This window comes from Barbus barbus (genome assembly GCF_936440315.1).
Source record: "Barbus barbus genome assembly, chromosome: 14".
In the NCBI taxonomy this organism is placed as follows: domain Eukaryota; kingdom Metazoa; phylum Chordata; class Actinopteri; order Cypriniformes; family Cyprinidae; genus Barbus; species Barbus barbus.
The window spans coordinates 14078131-14093799 of NC_136742.1; the positions used below are offsets into that span (position 1 = coordinate 14078131).

The 15669-nt window shown below is 37.4% G+C and overlaps 1 protein-coding gene across 1 annotated transcript; it reads right to left on the bottom strand.

Moving 5' to 3' along the window:
* Positions 1 to 594: 594 nt before the first annotated feature.
* Positions 595 to 14727, bottom strand: LOC306879757 (sphingosine-1-phosphate phosphatase 1-like). The gene is made up of 3 exons (XM_079432935.1): positions 12398 to 14727; positions 7556 to 7645; positions 595 to 3438 (listed from the first exon to the last, which is right to left on the bottom strand). Exons 1-3 carry the CDS (start codon positions 13061 to 13063, stop codon positions 2887 to 2889), a joined length of 1308 nt encoding a protein of 435 aa, XP_079289061.1. The 5' UTR covers positions 13064 to 14727; the 3' UTR covers positions 595 to 2886.
* Between the last annotated feature and the right edge of the window lie 942 nt (positions 14728 to 15669).

Here is a 15669-nt window from a genome sequence, read left to right on the forward strand (position 1 = left end):
ATAGAGTACCTTAACTGTGTATCTGCCATTCTCAGTGAAGATTCTTTCTCAGTACAAGACGATCAAATATCAGTTCAAAACAGTTCAACATTATTCACAGGGAAATGACTAATAAAATGTTCATTATCTTTTATTCAGGTAGGCCTACTGGTTTAAAAGTATAAATGTTCCATTGTAGTCCATAAATTATTGTGAGGTCATAAAAGTGGATTCATTTTTTTACATTTGGGGAAAAAGTCATTTTAAAGTAGTATATACTGCAGTATACTGCAGTACATATAGCCTAAACATGTGTAATGTACAATTAGCTATAGTGTGGAAATATACGTGTGGTACGAAATAAGCAAGGTTCTCTAGCAGTTACACAGTGGGTTAAAATCAGTACATCGTGCAGAAAGTAGACCTTTGTCCAAAGAGCTGACAAATTGAGAAATGAGTATGTGTGCCTCTGAACCTTTCTAGAGAACACAAGCACACACACTTAACACTGATAAGAGGAAACACTGCACGTCAAGCATTTAGTTGGTTATAATCAAAAAGTAATTTTCACAAACATAATGCTGTAATACAAAATGTTCATACTCCCCAGTGACTGCTTTGTAATGGAATTTTTTAATTTAAAAAACTCATTTCAGATGACAAGAACACAACTACAGAGGTAATTCATACTGTTTTTTTTATTTACGGTAATAATAAGAACAGAAAAAAGGCAAGAACATTCCAGACGAGGAGCCATATTACAGATACAGTACGTCTGTGAGTTTAGATGACCATGAACGGCTCAAAGTTCAGCACAGGCAAGGTGTACAAGCTTCATTCATAATGTTTTTCCTTGCAGGAAACCCTAAAACACCATCCAGCCATCTGTGATGTGATTATATCCACTTCAGCTCAGTGCACTGTAAAATAAAACGGCTTATTCAGTTATGGTACATTTACTATATGCACAGCTGATCACAATTTAATATATGCACAACTGTTTCTTTTATTTATACTGGTGCACGGATAAATTTGTTACCTTCAAAATGTTACGAGAAACCCAGTAATAAATTCCACATACAGCACGGTAAACAAATCTGTAGATACACATATGTAAGAAAAGAAAAAAGTGAAAAGAAAAGCCTTCAATTACATAACCAACAATGAGTTTAGCAAATAAACATTATGGATGCGTGACAATATTTGCACCATCAAAACTGTTTACAGAAAGACAGCTGTGGTGTCTTGTGCCTAGTTGGAGGATAAAGTTGCCCTGAAAAATAAGGATGCAAGGCACTGGGGTTTCTGAGCAATGAATGTTTATCGTCTTCTATGACTGGCTTTACAACATTTCCTTTTGAAACTGAACAAAATATACTGCAAGAATAGAGTACTAGTTCAAAGACAGACAACATATCAACTATCTAGGTTAATACTGACAATCAGAAAATACATGTCGGATTTACTTTAGCCATGTTGTCATGCCCATAATCATATTTAAATAGTTAAAACTGCAGTGAATTCAGACAAGTGGACAAAGCAAGGAAGTCCAGTCATTCCACTAAATAAAGTCACACTGAGCGTATTCCTGGAGAAAGATGATTTCAGTGCATCTCCTCCAAACTAATGACGTATGGATGTCGAATGGAAACATGCAGAATACCTACAGCACTCGACTACTCTGAATTTTAGTATCTCAATTTGGCCAAAAAGTGATAGTAAACAAAAAAAAAAACTAAAACAATGTATTCACCCTCATGTCATTTTATTAGACAAACAGGTTTGAAACACAAAGGTAAATAAATTATGAATTTTGATTTTGAACTGTCCCTTTAAAAAAAAACTGCAAGGGAATGAGAAACACTAACAGAAATATTACAAAAATCCACTTGTAATAATTTGTTTAAATTAAAACTTTCCATTTTGCTCAGAGTACTGAGCTATTCACTCATTGCATAAATCTTACTCTCTGTAATCATTTTTAAAAACATATCTGACAAGTATAAATACATTGACAAAGACAATGCTAAAGATATGCCGCATTCATATTCAGAACGGCCTTTTCCTTAGCTTGGGTTTCAGAGTAACACATCCACAGGAAGTTAATGTATACAGCATTCATACCGACAGGAAGTTCCCTCCCCTCATTCTCTCAATGCATTACCGCTTATTGTGAGACGTGAACTCAACCAGTTTTTAGAGAAGAACAACTTTCTACACTTCTCAGATTTAGGAGCGTCTTTCCTGAACCACTGAATGAACCATTAGGGCCACAGCACTGATCTGGAAACGGACCCACTGAGAAGAAACAAGCCCTAGGAAGAACAGACAATTACAAAATGTTATGAGAACGAGCCCTTGAGAGAAAACCATGGCAAGGATACAAATGTCTGACAAGGGTGTTCATTCAGGTTAGTTTGCTTCAGAAGGATGAAAACAGAAAGGAAGGACCACAGACTGAGCCAAAATATGTACAGCGAGAAACAATCCAGCGTATTGAGTAAGAGCAAGCACAAGGGTCCAGGATGGGTGGGTGTCAGTCTGCTGAAGACAAATGCAGTAAACATTTGAAACCTTTTTGAGAATGGCTATAAACATTACTGTTCAAGAGTCAGAAGCTTTGAACAGGACCTCTGAAGATCATTACATCACACACACTCACTTTCAAGAAAAACAGCCCACCGATGGCATCAAATGCCAAAAATCCTTTTCAAATTTATCAGTTCGACAAAAACTGTAAACAAAACAAGTGAAATAATGGTGAAATGATCAAAATTATAAACATCATATGTGTTTGCAACCAAATGTTTGTTGGTTTTGACTACAACTGTGGACCTTCACAAGTCCAGGTCATGTATAGCTTGGATAAAAACCGGATAATAACAAGGTTAAACAGAGGGATTTTCTTCAGGATAAGCCAAGGACGGCAAAGAGAAGTGGCACCAGGAGAAAACAGCAGTAGGCCACTGTGCCGTAGACCATAAACCGGTACGCCAGTTCAACATTCGCATGTTGTCTAGCTTTCCGCACATCATCCGATGGCACGCCAAAGATCCTGCAGGCCAGCGGGATCGCCACTGCCTTCATGGCAGCCCTGACGGCTAGAAGCACAGCCACTCCAACCAGGAGCCGCATGACAGAGCGGGTCAGTAATGCCCCGTCGATCAGGGGCAGGGTGAGCGGGAGAGCTTCTTCGGAGGGATCTGGCTGCAGACCTAGTTGGTGGTTCAGGCGGGATGCTAACGCGGCTCCGGCAGCTGTGGCCAACGCTTGGGCGGTGTCACCACGGGAGGTGCTCCATGAGTCCAGCGAGAAGGCCACCAAGCTGAAGCCAACATGCACAAGCAGGACAACCAGAGGGGCGTAGCTGTGGGACAGGTAGAACGTGTCAATGTCATGCAGCATGGGGTGAAGGACCGCCAGGATGAGCACACTGTAGAGGAAGCCTGTGATCACCTCCTGTGAAGATCAAGGAACAAACTTATTAGATTGAAAAAGTTGGAATTCTGTCATCAGTCACCTTCGTGTCATTCCAAACCCATAAGACCTTCGAAACACAAATTAAGATATTTTTAATGACAGCTGGGAGGTTTCTGTCATGTAACTTCTTGTTTCACATTAATTTTAGAACACCTTCATAACCTTTGTGTTTCGTTTTTGGTTACATGGACTTTCAATGAACGGAAGGGAGAGAAACGTCTCAGGCTTCTTTAAAAATATCCTAATTTGTGTTTCAAGGATTAACTTTAAGGATTAAGTCTTAAAGGTTTGGAATGACATGAGAGTGAGCAGTTTTTAGACAAATTGCCATTTAAATTCTCATTGTTTATTCACTACTGGCCAGGCAAATAAGTGAAGGTTAGTGAAAACAGGTCCTGCGTGGCACGAGAAAGGTGGTGTTCAAGCATCAGTGATCTGTATAAAAAGTGTATGAGTCGTTATGGAAACAGGACCCAGTTGTGTATAGAATTAACAAAAACATTCACCCTGAAATAAAACGTTGCAATGTATTTATTAACTATACATTGAGTCCACTAATGTAAGGCCATGGTTACCATAACATGTCAAAACAGACCTGAGAACAGCCTGGAAGAATATGTAGATCTGATAAAGTGGTGTCATTTATGCAGGTTTTACATACACTTCAGCTGCCTTATTTTGTGCATGGCACAAAAATATTGTTTAGGGCATCTCTCCATTTTATGTGGGATTTCACAGACAGCAGATGTTCACTGAACTGAGCTTCCAGCTCACCTTTTCTGCAGCCTTAATGAACATTACCAACTGGTTTTGTAACATTCTTCCTTCAGACTTATTTATTTTACATTTTATGTTGATTTTGATGTCTTAATTTGTTAGCGAAGAATTTTGTGTAATAAATGTTTTCAAAAATTAAAAATGTAATTATTTATTTGCCCTCATGACCATTACCAACCCATATAATGTCCTTTTTTCAATGGAACACAGGTGAATTTTTTTTCAGCTCACTCTTTTCAATAAAAGTGAATGGTTTACAATCTTCAAACAGAACGCATTAAAAGCGGTCTATGTAGCTCATCTGTTGTATTCCAGGCTATTGTATCTTAAGTCATATGATAGCTTTGTGTGAGAAACAGACTGATCGTTCATTCATTATTTACAGAAAATCTTTAGATCTGCCCTAGCTTTCTGCATCACAATTAAGCAGCACAACTGTTTTCATTCAATACTGATAAAAATAAGAAATGTTTAAGGATCATGTGACACTGGAGAATTGAGTAATGTCTGCTAAAAATTCAGCTTAGCTATCACAGAAATTAATTTCATTTTAAAATACATTAAAATATATATATTTTTTTAACTAATATAACCTTTAGAGTGCTTTTACCTAATATTTGCTCGACAGCCTCAGTTTCATTATACGGAAATGATATCGAGTGGCTAGAATATTCTTCACATTTTTTTTGTTATTGTTCCACAGAAGAAAGTCAGTCACAAGCGTCTGGAGAGGCATGAGGCAGTTCAGTAAATGATCCATTTGCCTCTTGTCGTCTAATCTGACGTGAGGCACATTCAAGGTCAACAGAAGATTAGAGCCTGACTTTGGACACCTCTCGAGAACTCTACAATCTGATTGTCTGTATATGATACACTCATGCTGTTATGTACTTTAAAATGGGTAAAAGGTCAATGGGTATCCACAGTCACGACAAGAAGCTTCTCTCTTAGATCTGACAGACATGTAGCCTGTGCAACCTGTCCTTGTCTATTTTATACACACACACACGCTGCTCCATATACTGCAAGCCAAAGGTCTCTGATTCTTTCCAGCAGTGTCTCATTTACACATTCCCACTGCACTCCTGGTCTAGTCCTTCCCTCTATATATCAGTCTTTTTAAGTTAGAGGGTTGAATGGATGCTGGAAAGATCTAAGCCCTCCTTGAGACTTTTTTCATAATCTTCTCTACTAAAGCACTCTGATCACAAGCACTTCAGCCCTAAGCTGTCAAACAATAAGGATTTTTTGTATACTGGATTGGTTGGTCCACTAATTCAGATTTTTATTTGCCTTGCCAACATTTCACACAAATAAGAAATATTTTTAGTAACATTATGACAACTATTTTAGTTTTTTAGGTCCACTAGTTCCGCTTTTTACATGCCTTGCCAACATTTTCACACAAATAAGTAATATTTTTAGGACCATAAATTTCATGTTTCTAAAATACTAATGGTTTAGTATGTTAATAATAAAATATTTAATTGTTTAGGGTTAATTCAGGATAACAGGATAATTTTTTCCCAGTGTGTCCAAATTCACCTGTATTTGTAACATTTTAACCATAGACATAAAAAGGGATGGTTTAATAAACCTCTTGGTTCTCACGTATCAGGCAAACATATTTTTTAGCTTCCACAAGTACAGTTGAGCTTATCATATTTAATGAGTTCTATGAACCTTTTGAACTTATCAAAGTTCTGGTTGCACAGACTTTCAACAGAAGGACAGAAATCTCTCAGGTTTCATTAAAAATATCTCAATTTGTATTTTGAAGATTAACAAAAGTATTATTGGTTTGGAATGATATGAAAACAAGATGCTGAAAAAAAGTGAGATATAATGCAACCACCAAAGACTGCAACCTCATGCATGAGTACAACCAACAACTAAAAAAAGCTTTAAATACGTGATTAATTCTTATTGTGTTTATATATGTGATTATTGGAATTATTATTATGGTATTATTTAGGTATGCCAAGATAAAGTTATCCATCTAACTAAAATTAAAGAGAATGTCAAAATTGAGAGAGTAACTTGGAAACAGTACATCAACAGATCAGTCATTTTTACACCATTGTTTTTCAGCAAAAGTATGTTTATAAATTAAATTGATTTTTTTTAATTGACAGCTGTTTTTAAACATTTAGACATGAGCTATAATATAATTTTATGACAGCTTTTTATAAACATACTTTTTCTGAAAAATAATGGTGCAAAAATGACTGATTTGTTGATAATGTAGCTACTGTTTCCAAGTTAATCTCTCAATTTTGACTAATTCTCTTTCATTTTTGTTAAGCTAGATAACTTTACCTTGGCATACTTACAGAAGCACAGTTTGCAATAACATCCATTTAAATAAATATACATAAAATAAAAAATAAAATAGCATGTGGTCAATGAACCACATAAGATATAATGGCGAGAGCGGACTGGCCCGATAGGCCAAGTGACCATACAATTTTGAGCCCTGGTCCACAGACTCCCACAATATTCACACAGTGCACGATCTAGACTTCCTAAATTATTGGGTGTGCAGATTTCCACAAAGATGATTCAGCCACCTTCATCGAGAGCACAGCATTAAAATAACAAGGTTCCCATCACCTAGGCAACCAGCATCTGCTTTCTAAATCTGTCCGCTCCCACCAACAGCTTTTAAACAGATAAAGACACACTGCCTTTGCAACAAAAATAACAGGTGTAAGAAGTCAATGGTAATTGTTACTACATGTGCAACCTTCAGCACTGATGACTAACACACCACATGTCAATCTTGATGACTAATGCAAAGCTTGTTTCAAACCGTCTGTAGGCATCTGTCTGCTCAACACATAAAAATGTAAATGATCACCACTGGCTCATACAAGCCCAGGGGAAGCAATTATCCAATCAGAGATCTTCGGTGAGGAAAAGCAAAACAGATGAGCATTAGAAGATCAGAGGATACTGAGTCAGCCGTGATGACTCACTGATTTGTTTCGTTACTGACAGGAGAGGGAGCAGCATATAATAGGCTTCTTCTTGAACTGCTTCCAAAACCTTAGTCACGAAGCTGCAGAAATGTTTCTCAACTTTGAAAGCTGAAGATGCCTGAACTGCATAAAACATATTAATATGCTCTGAATAACCATTATACACAGCAACTAGTACAACGGACTGAAACAGGCATGGTTATTAAAGAGTTCATTCATCCAAAAATGAAAACTATCATTTATTTACTCACCTCACGTTAATCCAAAAACTTTGTTGATGATCCATTGGTTTAAGGCAATAAGAAATAATGATTAAATGTGATGAAAATGTTACTCACCAGGACAGAGTGCATGCCCATATAAATCCTGCTGATGCACACAAGGACACTCCAGAACAGAGCGATGCTCAGTCCAAACATGAACGGGTACTGTTGAACACAGAGAGGAAAGACTTGTGAGGAACTGCAGTTCAATAGGCAGTAAAGTCAAATCTTAAAATCAGTAAAAAAAAAAAAAAGAAAAAAAAAGGGGTTATAAACTAAAACCAACTCCAAAAAATAATAAAAAAATAAACTGTTGGTGAAATAAACCTTAACTGAAATAATATATATATATATACACACACACATACAAAAATATAGTAAATGTTTTTTTTTTATGCCTTATGTACTAAAATAACTGAAATACAATTAAATAAAATTATTAAATTCTATACAGACATATAGAAAAAAAACACTAAATGATACTAAATTAACGCTAGTTAAAACACATGATTTACATTTTTACAGACTACAAACCCAAAATATTATTTTAGAAATAAAATAAAAATAAATTATCCTATTCAAATCTCAAACAATGTACACTACCGTTTAAAACCTTGGGTCATTAAGTTTTTTTTAAAGACAGATACTTTAATTCAGCAAAGATGAAAGAGAAAATATTACGCAGCACATCTGTTCAATATGTTTAATATTTAATATTAGCATTTAATAGAAATATTTGAAAATATTACTGTTTCTAAACAAATAAATGCAGCCTTGGTGAGCATAAGAGAAATGTCAAAATCTTACTGAACCAAAACTTTTGAATGGTAGTGTATGTATATCATAATCCAATATTTAGTCAAGTGGTATCCAAGAATTTAATGTTTTTCATACCAAAGAGAAGGCTGAACCTCCTGCTTACTGCAGGACTAAAAACCGTAGAATATAACTTACGATACACAATGATCAACCACAAATTAAGAGTGGGCCAGAGTGCCTTACGAGTCCATCAAGGATTGAGACCACCAGGCACACTGTTAATGTAAGTTCATGTGTTTGATGAATTCCTGAACATACTCTAATCATTTAGAGGCACACCAAGTGCAGTTGCAGGAGACGTGGATCGAAGTAGCTGCTGATCTGCAGAAATGCCTCTGGATTTCTCATCATTCAGACAACACATCTATTCGTTTTTGGCATTCAGCTGAACTTTCCTTCTGTGCTCATGCATTTATTCACTCCAGTAGTCTGGGCAATATACCAGTACCTCCCACAATCCCATCAACATTGACTTCTCTGAGCTTACTTGACCTCACTGGTTCTCCAGCAACTTCCAAAATAAAGCGTCAATGCAAATTTTCAGTTTCCCTGAAAAATCTTCATATATGAATACAAAGCTGATAATTCTTCGTTCTCCAATCTGTAAACTTGTTTGAATAAATCATCTACAGAAAATCAAGAGGCCAGGACAATGGCGAAAGAAGAGGAAACATGATTGAGGCTATTGTTCCTAGTTTCCTGCTAAATTTAAGAGGATATGAAAGCAAGAAAATAAACTATAGGGACTGAGTTCCGTTTTTCTACATAAACAGCTGGATAAGACTTTCAATCTTCAGCAGGTACACAGCGCATTATCAGTCTGTTTCTGCTGACTTCAGAAAAACTGCCAGGGAAAAAATAAGAACGGATTATTCATTTTTCCCCAGCAGTTTTTCATGAGTATCTGTCAAAAGCTTTCTACAGAACTAGATCAGATCCCTGTCGTATATTATATCAAAAAGAGTTATCATAAGCAATAGCACAACTTCTTCTGACTAAATGGCAATTGTTGTTAAAAGTAATGATTTCTTTGATACCAACAAGCATATGAGTTGGATAACCCAGCAGAGAAATTCATATTTATGAATAATACAGTGCACTAGACATACCTTTAGTGGTTAAGTAACAAAGCCTGCATATTTTGCACACAAAAAAACCAAAAAAACTTGAGATTAATGTTCTGTCTGGAAATGCATTCACTGGGAACCTTGATTTCCAGATGAGTTAGTTCTACAATAATATGGAAAAGTACAACTATTTGCCAATGGATGCAACAGACTTAGGACAGATGACTTTTGAGATCTGAAAATCAATATTTGAGCACCAGTGGAATAATGCCCTTTTAAAGGAAGGGCAATCATTCTAGCATGTCAACATTGAACTGGATGGACTTCACTCAGAACTGGCAAATGAAGTGAATTAGTATAGAAACTAAAAACATATCACTTCCCCTCAAGAGAAACAGCTTATTAGGACTGCAAGTCCTAGTCATCCTTCAAGTAAGTTTGAGAACAAAGCATTAGGAATAAGCCTCAAATTTTATGCTTGATTATGACGCATACAAGTAGTCAGTGCTTCATAACTAAATAGCTAAATTAACTAACATATGTATACAGAGAATACAAAACCTTTACATTCTTGCCTGTTAAATGTTAGGGGTGTTTGCAGTCAATGAGATCCTGACTCAGACAAAGTATTCTGTTGTTTCTTTGGCAACAGAACTTTCGTCATTAGGACATTAAAACAAAGATAAACTAATTAAACAACAACAATTAATGAAAGCAGGAAATCTTTTGGAATGAGATCATTGCGCATATCTGATGGTATGAGCAGGTGAAGCATGATGCCAGAACACATCCTTATCCAAACCCCTGTACTGAAACTGACAGGCTCACAACTGAACTAATTAACACACAACATAATTAGTTAACCATCAGTGCATTTTGGAACATTTCATTATTTAATAACACTTTGAAAAGGAATTTGTTTTAGATAAATGACACATCTAGGTAAACAATGAAATCTTCTAAGGCTGGGCAGTTAGATATTATTAGCTTGCTTATGAATGAATGAATGAATGATGCATTTATATAGCGCTTTATTGTGTATTGCTGTACACCCAAAGCACTTTACAATCATGTGGGGGGGGGGGGGGTCTCTCCTCAACCACCACCAGTGTGCAGCATCCACTTGGATGATGTGACAGCAGCCACAGCACAACGGCGCCAGTGCACTCACCACACACCAGCTACAGGTGGAGAGGAGAGAGAGTCATAGAGCCAATCAAGTGGATGGGGATTATTAGGAGGCCATGATAGACAAGGGCCAGTAGAGGGAATTTGGCCAGGACACCGGGGTTACACCCCTACTCTTTACGAGAAGTGCCATGGAATTTTTAATGACCACAGAGAGTCAGGACCTCGGTTTAACATCTCATCATAATAACCCTTATGCATAATAACCAAAATGCTAAAGGTAGGTTGTTTTGGAAATGAGGACAGATGTTCAGAATGAATACAGCACACCTTAACATGTTAAACCTAACTTGTATCTTTTTATACAATACTAGCACTTATTTTATTATTAATACTGCAAAATTGAAAGCATCCAGTAGCCCTTTCCACTACTAACCATTCAGTTAGTTACTGGCACTGCTTCTTTTGCTACTACTTGTTGTCCCAATAGTGACAAGTAAGCATTGTTACTGGTAACAAAAAATGCTGACGTTTGCCTGACGAAGTTCTTGGACTGAAACTTTGCTACTTAAAAAAAAAATGAATAAAGGGAATATAACAGTGTGCAGATCTTTTTTCCATTTTTTGATGATACCCCTTGATCTTGAACCTGGCCAAGATATTTTCGGATGTGCGTACTTTTACCCTTATTTTATCAGGTATCATGTATTACAATTTTTGCTGTTATATTGCGACACCCCTGCACTATATCCAAAATCCTATAATTAGCAGGTTGTTACATACAATTATATTTTACATGTCATACGTAAAGACTAGTCAGAATGGCTATTTCAAAGGTCTTGTGGGTATGAATCCTGGCTCAAACACCTTTCCTGATCCTGTCCCCCTCTCTCTCTCTCCCACTTCGCTTCCTGTCTCATCTACACTGTCCTATAACAATAAAGGCAAAAAAAAATAACAGCTACTTCAGAATTTAATTAAATCATACTAGTTTGCTTACAAATATTACATTTGAATTTAACTATATACTAGTCTCTAATAAAGTGTCTATTCAGTTGCCACTGGAAAAACTGGAATAGATCTTATATCTAGAAGAAGTAGTACTACTACCTAAATGTAAAATTACTCGAACAGGAATAGGTAATAGCACTTGGAATACAGCTAGTGCATATCTACAGATCCACACAATTTAATAGCCAAGTTTGGTAACATTTTATAATAAGGTTCCACTTGTTAACTACATTAGTTAGCATGAACAACAATGGAATAATTTCTTTATTAATACATTATTAGTAGTTGTATTTGTTAATATAACCCTAATCCTAACCATAGTAAGTATATGTAGTTAATTAATATTACTCAGTACTTATATGTATAATTGCACTGTAACAAGGACATCTTAAAATAAACTGTAACCCAATAATTTTTTTTTTCTCCTTTTTTTCCTCATGTTGTGCTGTATTATTTTTCTCTATTGCATTTCGTTGCCTTGTACCTACATGTGCAATGACAATACATTGAATCCAGTCCATAAACAGTTGTATTCTTATTAAACAATTTTAAACAAATTTAACAAAGATTAATAAACACTGCAACAAATGTACATTTTAGGTCATGTAAGTTAATGCATCAACTAACGTTGTTACTTTCACTCTTTGGACAGTGGCTAATAGTTAAGGAATAAGTACTAGTATTTAATGACTTGAGTGCTACTGGCTAATTGAAGATACTAATCACTCTAGGAATAAGTGCTAATGCATAGCTTCTAATATAAAAATAATTGCTAGTTAGTTCAAGGGGGGGGGGGCGATTTCTAAGAATAGACCAATGGAATACTGTCAACTTGCCACACGTGGGTACGATTATCGATTGGTTCTGTGTGAAACAGCTGAAGAGTGCATACCTGCCACCGGCTGCACGTGAGCAGGAACAGACAGAAGGGCAGCGCGGTGCCGGTCATGGCGTGTGTGGAGGGCATGCTGTACTCCGTGTTGTAGAAAACCTCCACTTTGACCACAGGAGGAGAGGCGGGACGGGTCCAGCGGATCACATCTTTCGTGGACTGACCGAGGAACAGCACCCAGGCCCACACCACGATCAGCTGCCGGCTCACATAGGGGTCGACGTTCCACATCAAGAAGGGGAAGAACACGATGAAGAACATCTCGTTGCCCAGCTCGGTACCGACGGTGAAGAGATAGAAGAGAAGCCTGTTCTCGATGATGAACTCCTGGCCAACATCACCGGTCAATGAGTTCCTGCGTAACGGCTTCACTGTGCCTTTGGAGTCCCTCTCCGCGTCTTGCCCCGAGGGTGCATTAGTGGAACATTCGTCCTGTTCAACATTTTCAACAGCATTTAAACTTTTTCTCAACCTTTGGCCCGGAAGTTCGTGTGCTGAGTCTCCAGCCGCGCAAGCACCGTTGACCCCAAGCGTCTCGCCAGCCTCGGCCGATTTTTTAGGAAACGTCCCGCGGACGCCGCAGAGCTGCTGAAATCTGGCGACATGGCAGGGATCCTGTAGGTATCGACAAAGGCAAACGAATCTGTGGAGCGCGTCTCTTGCCATGGTGAAAGCGAAAGGGCTGGATCAGTATCCCAGGCGCTGCTCGCGAGAGGCTGCGTGCAAAGCTGCACTCAACAATGGCTGGTTATATTGTACAGCGCATAACTATACAATCCTCGAGTCTTCAAAGCACAGGAGACGGAGGTAAAATAGACTGGCTATTTGACTGGGAGCTAGGAAGTACCCTTCCGTTATTAAGCAGGGAGGGCGACAGATGAGCCATATACGTAGCTGAAGGCGGGGACACGCACTGGCAGTGACGCACAGTAGGTCCCGGTCTTTCTGTTATGGTCTGCAGGGGATTTGTTTTTTTTATATTCACTAATGAAATACAGTAACTAGCATGAAACAGGAGGATCCGAAACTAGGCGGCGTTTAGCGCTTTATCAAGAATGAGGAGTTCGAAAAATAAATCTTCCTCAGTTATTCACTATAGTAAATTCAATGGCTATTACCGTTTTTGTTTCATTTTCAAGCGTAAATGATCACACAGGACGCTTCTGAAGCAGCTCGTTGACCTGTAACTTTTCTCCGCGCTGGTGAGGCTTCACCAATCACAGTCATTTGTAAGTAGTGGATGAGATGTTATATAAAAAAAAGAATTGCTTTGTATTTCTGTTCGTGCGAATGCACAAATACTCGGAAATAACTCGGAGTTAAGTCATGCGTTTGATAATGTCTCCCAAGACAAAACCTCACGAGATGTATGCGTGTTTTCAGTGGAGTTAGCAGTCGAGCGCCACCTAAAGGTAAACTAAATATAATTTTAAAAAGAAAACGATTCATAAACGTGAGTAGATGGGATCCTTTGTCTCAAAATACACCTCATGACAAGATTGTTATATTCTTTTAACGTGTGTAGCAGCATAAAATTGAAATTTCACAACTACCTTAAAGCAAGAAACTGATGTATGGACAGAAAAGCAATATAAAGGGAAAATGACTTAAACCTGACAGTAAATTAGTTAAATGGGTTTATTCGGCTCATGAAATACCTCATTATGAAGACAAAAAAGGGACAGGAATATGTAGGGGGGGGGGACAACCAAATCCGATTATGTTTCTGTAAATTATAGCCAACTAAAAATATTAAATATGCAGAATTTGTCATTTAGGCCTAGTTATAACGTTTTTGTATACACAGTTTTTCTGTGTCGAGGATAGGATGACACTGGTACAACTGAATCTCATGGGTTTTAGACTTCAGCCCACAAAAATAAACACTATATGAAGACTGGAATCAGGGCTGTCTCGTGGTGATTACAACAGTGCTATGACAATGTGGAGCACACTGAAGGACACAGAGGGACCTTTGTGGTCGGGTGAATGGGATTCCCCTTACTACAGGATTTCATTTACACTGTGGGGCTATCATAGGTTATGTCCTACTTGTAGCTATTGTGGAAAAGAGTGGGGTCGGTGCTCTTAAAAAAAAAAAAAAGAAAAAAAAACCTCGCAGACATTGTAAATATGTCTCCACTAGAGGGAGACGTTGCATGGCTTTTAATTCTCTAGTGGCATTTATCATAGTTAAAAAAAATTGGCCAAAGCAATGTAACACCACTAATGCTTTCTGAAAACAAACACCCTTAATCTAAATTTGGTGAATTTCTTGACCTAAATCTAAAAATCTAAGCTTTCCCTATATGAAAAATGTAACAGCCTAAGCAAAGCAGAATCAAAGTAGAAACCCAACAGCAGGATGGTAGGATCTCATTTTATTATTTATTTCCAGTTATTCATTATTATGTCCAAACCAAAACATAACCAATGCTTTCACATTCAAGTATTCATATTATTAAAGCACTGTGGATTAATGTAAACTGACACAAATTAATGACTCTGTTCAGAGCTATAATTATTTCACCACTTGAATCTTCTAACGTCTTTACGTTTCACTGAAAGTTAAAAAAAAATGTTACTATTATTTTTTTTGATTAATGGAACTATACACTCACATGCAGGCTTGTCTTCCTCCATCACACTCAGAAGTCATTCCTGTGTTTGTTCTGGCTCGCCTTAAGACAAAAGTGAAAACAAAAATATCACACCAGCACCAACTTTTGACCCATATGTTCTCAAAAGTTGTTTTATGTCTAAAAAAGGGGTTTAGCCAATTCTGACTTGGTTTGCCGAAGTTTTGCCAGGTTCTGGTCCTGAGGGATGGGGGTCTCTTTTTCTGACTAAACAGGTCTTGATCGGTCCCAGGGCCTGATGTGACCATCTCAACCTGTCTGTGGCGCCTAGATTTTGTTCTCTTTACACCATGTCCCAAAGCCATGTGAAAGGAGAAACAAATCATTCTCGGCATGAGTTTTTCTTTAAAGCGGTAACTGTACATGGTTATAAATGTATGCAGATGATAAACATCTGTATCCTAAAAATGATCTTAAACGGAGCAATTACTTTGAGTACCATCCTCAATAAATACTGAACCCACTATGTAAACCATGTTTACAGAACTTAAGCAACAAACATAGCAGCATTTGTTGCAAGAAAATTTCAAACCTTTGACACATGACCATATGATTTGGACTTGATGGCAGCAAGCATGTCAGCTCTACTGGAGGACTGTGGAAACAACGCCAGTAGTCTTTATTAAATTCAGA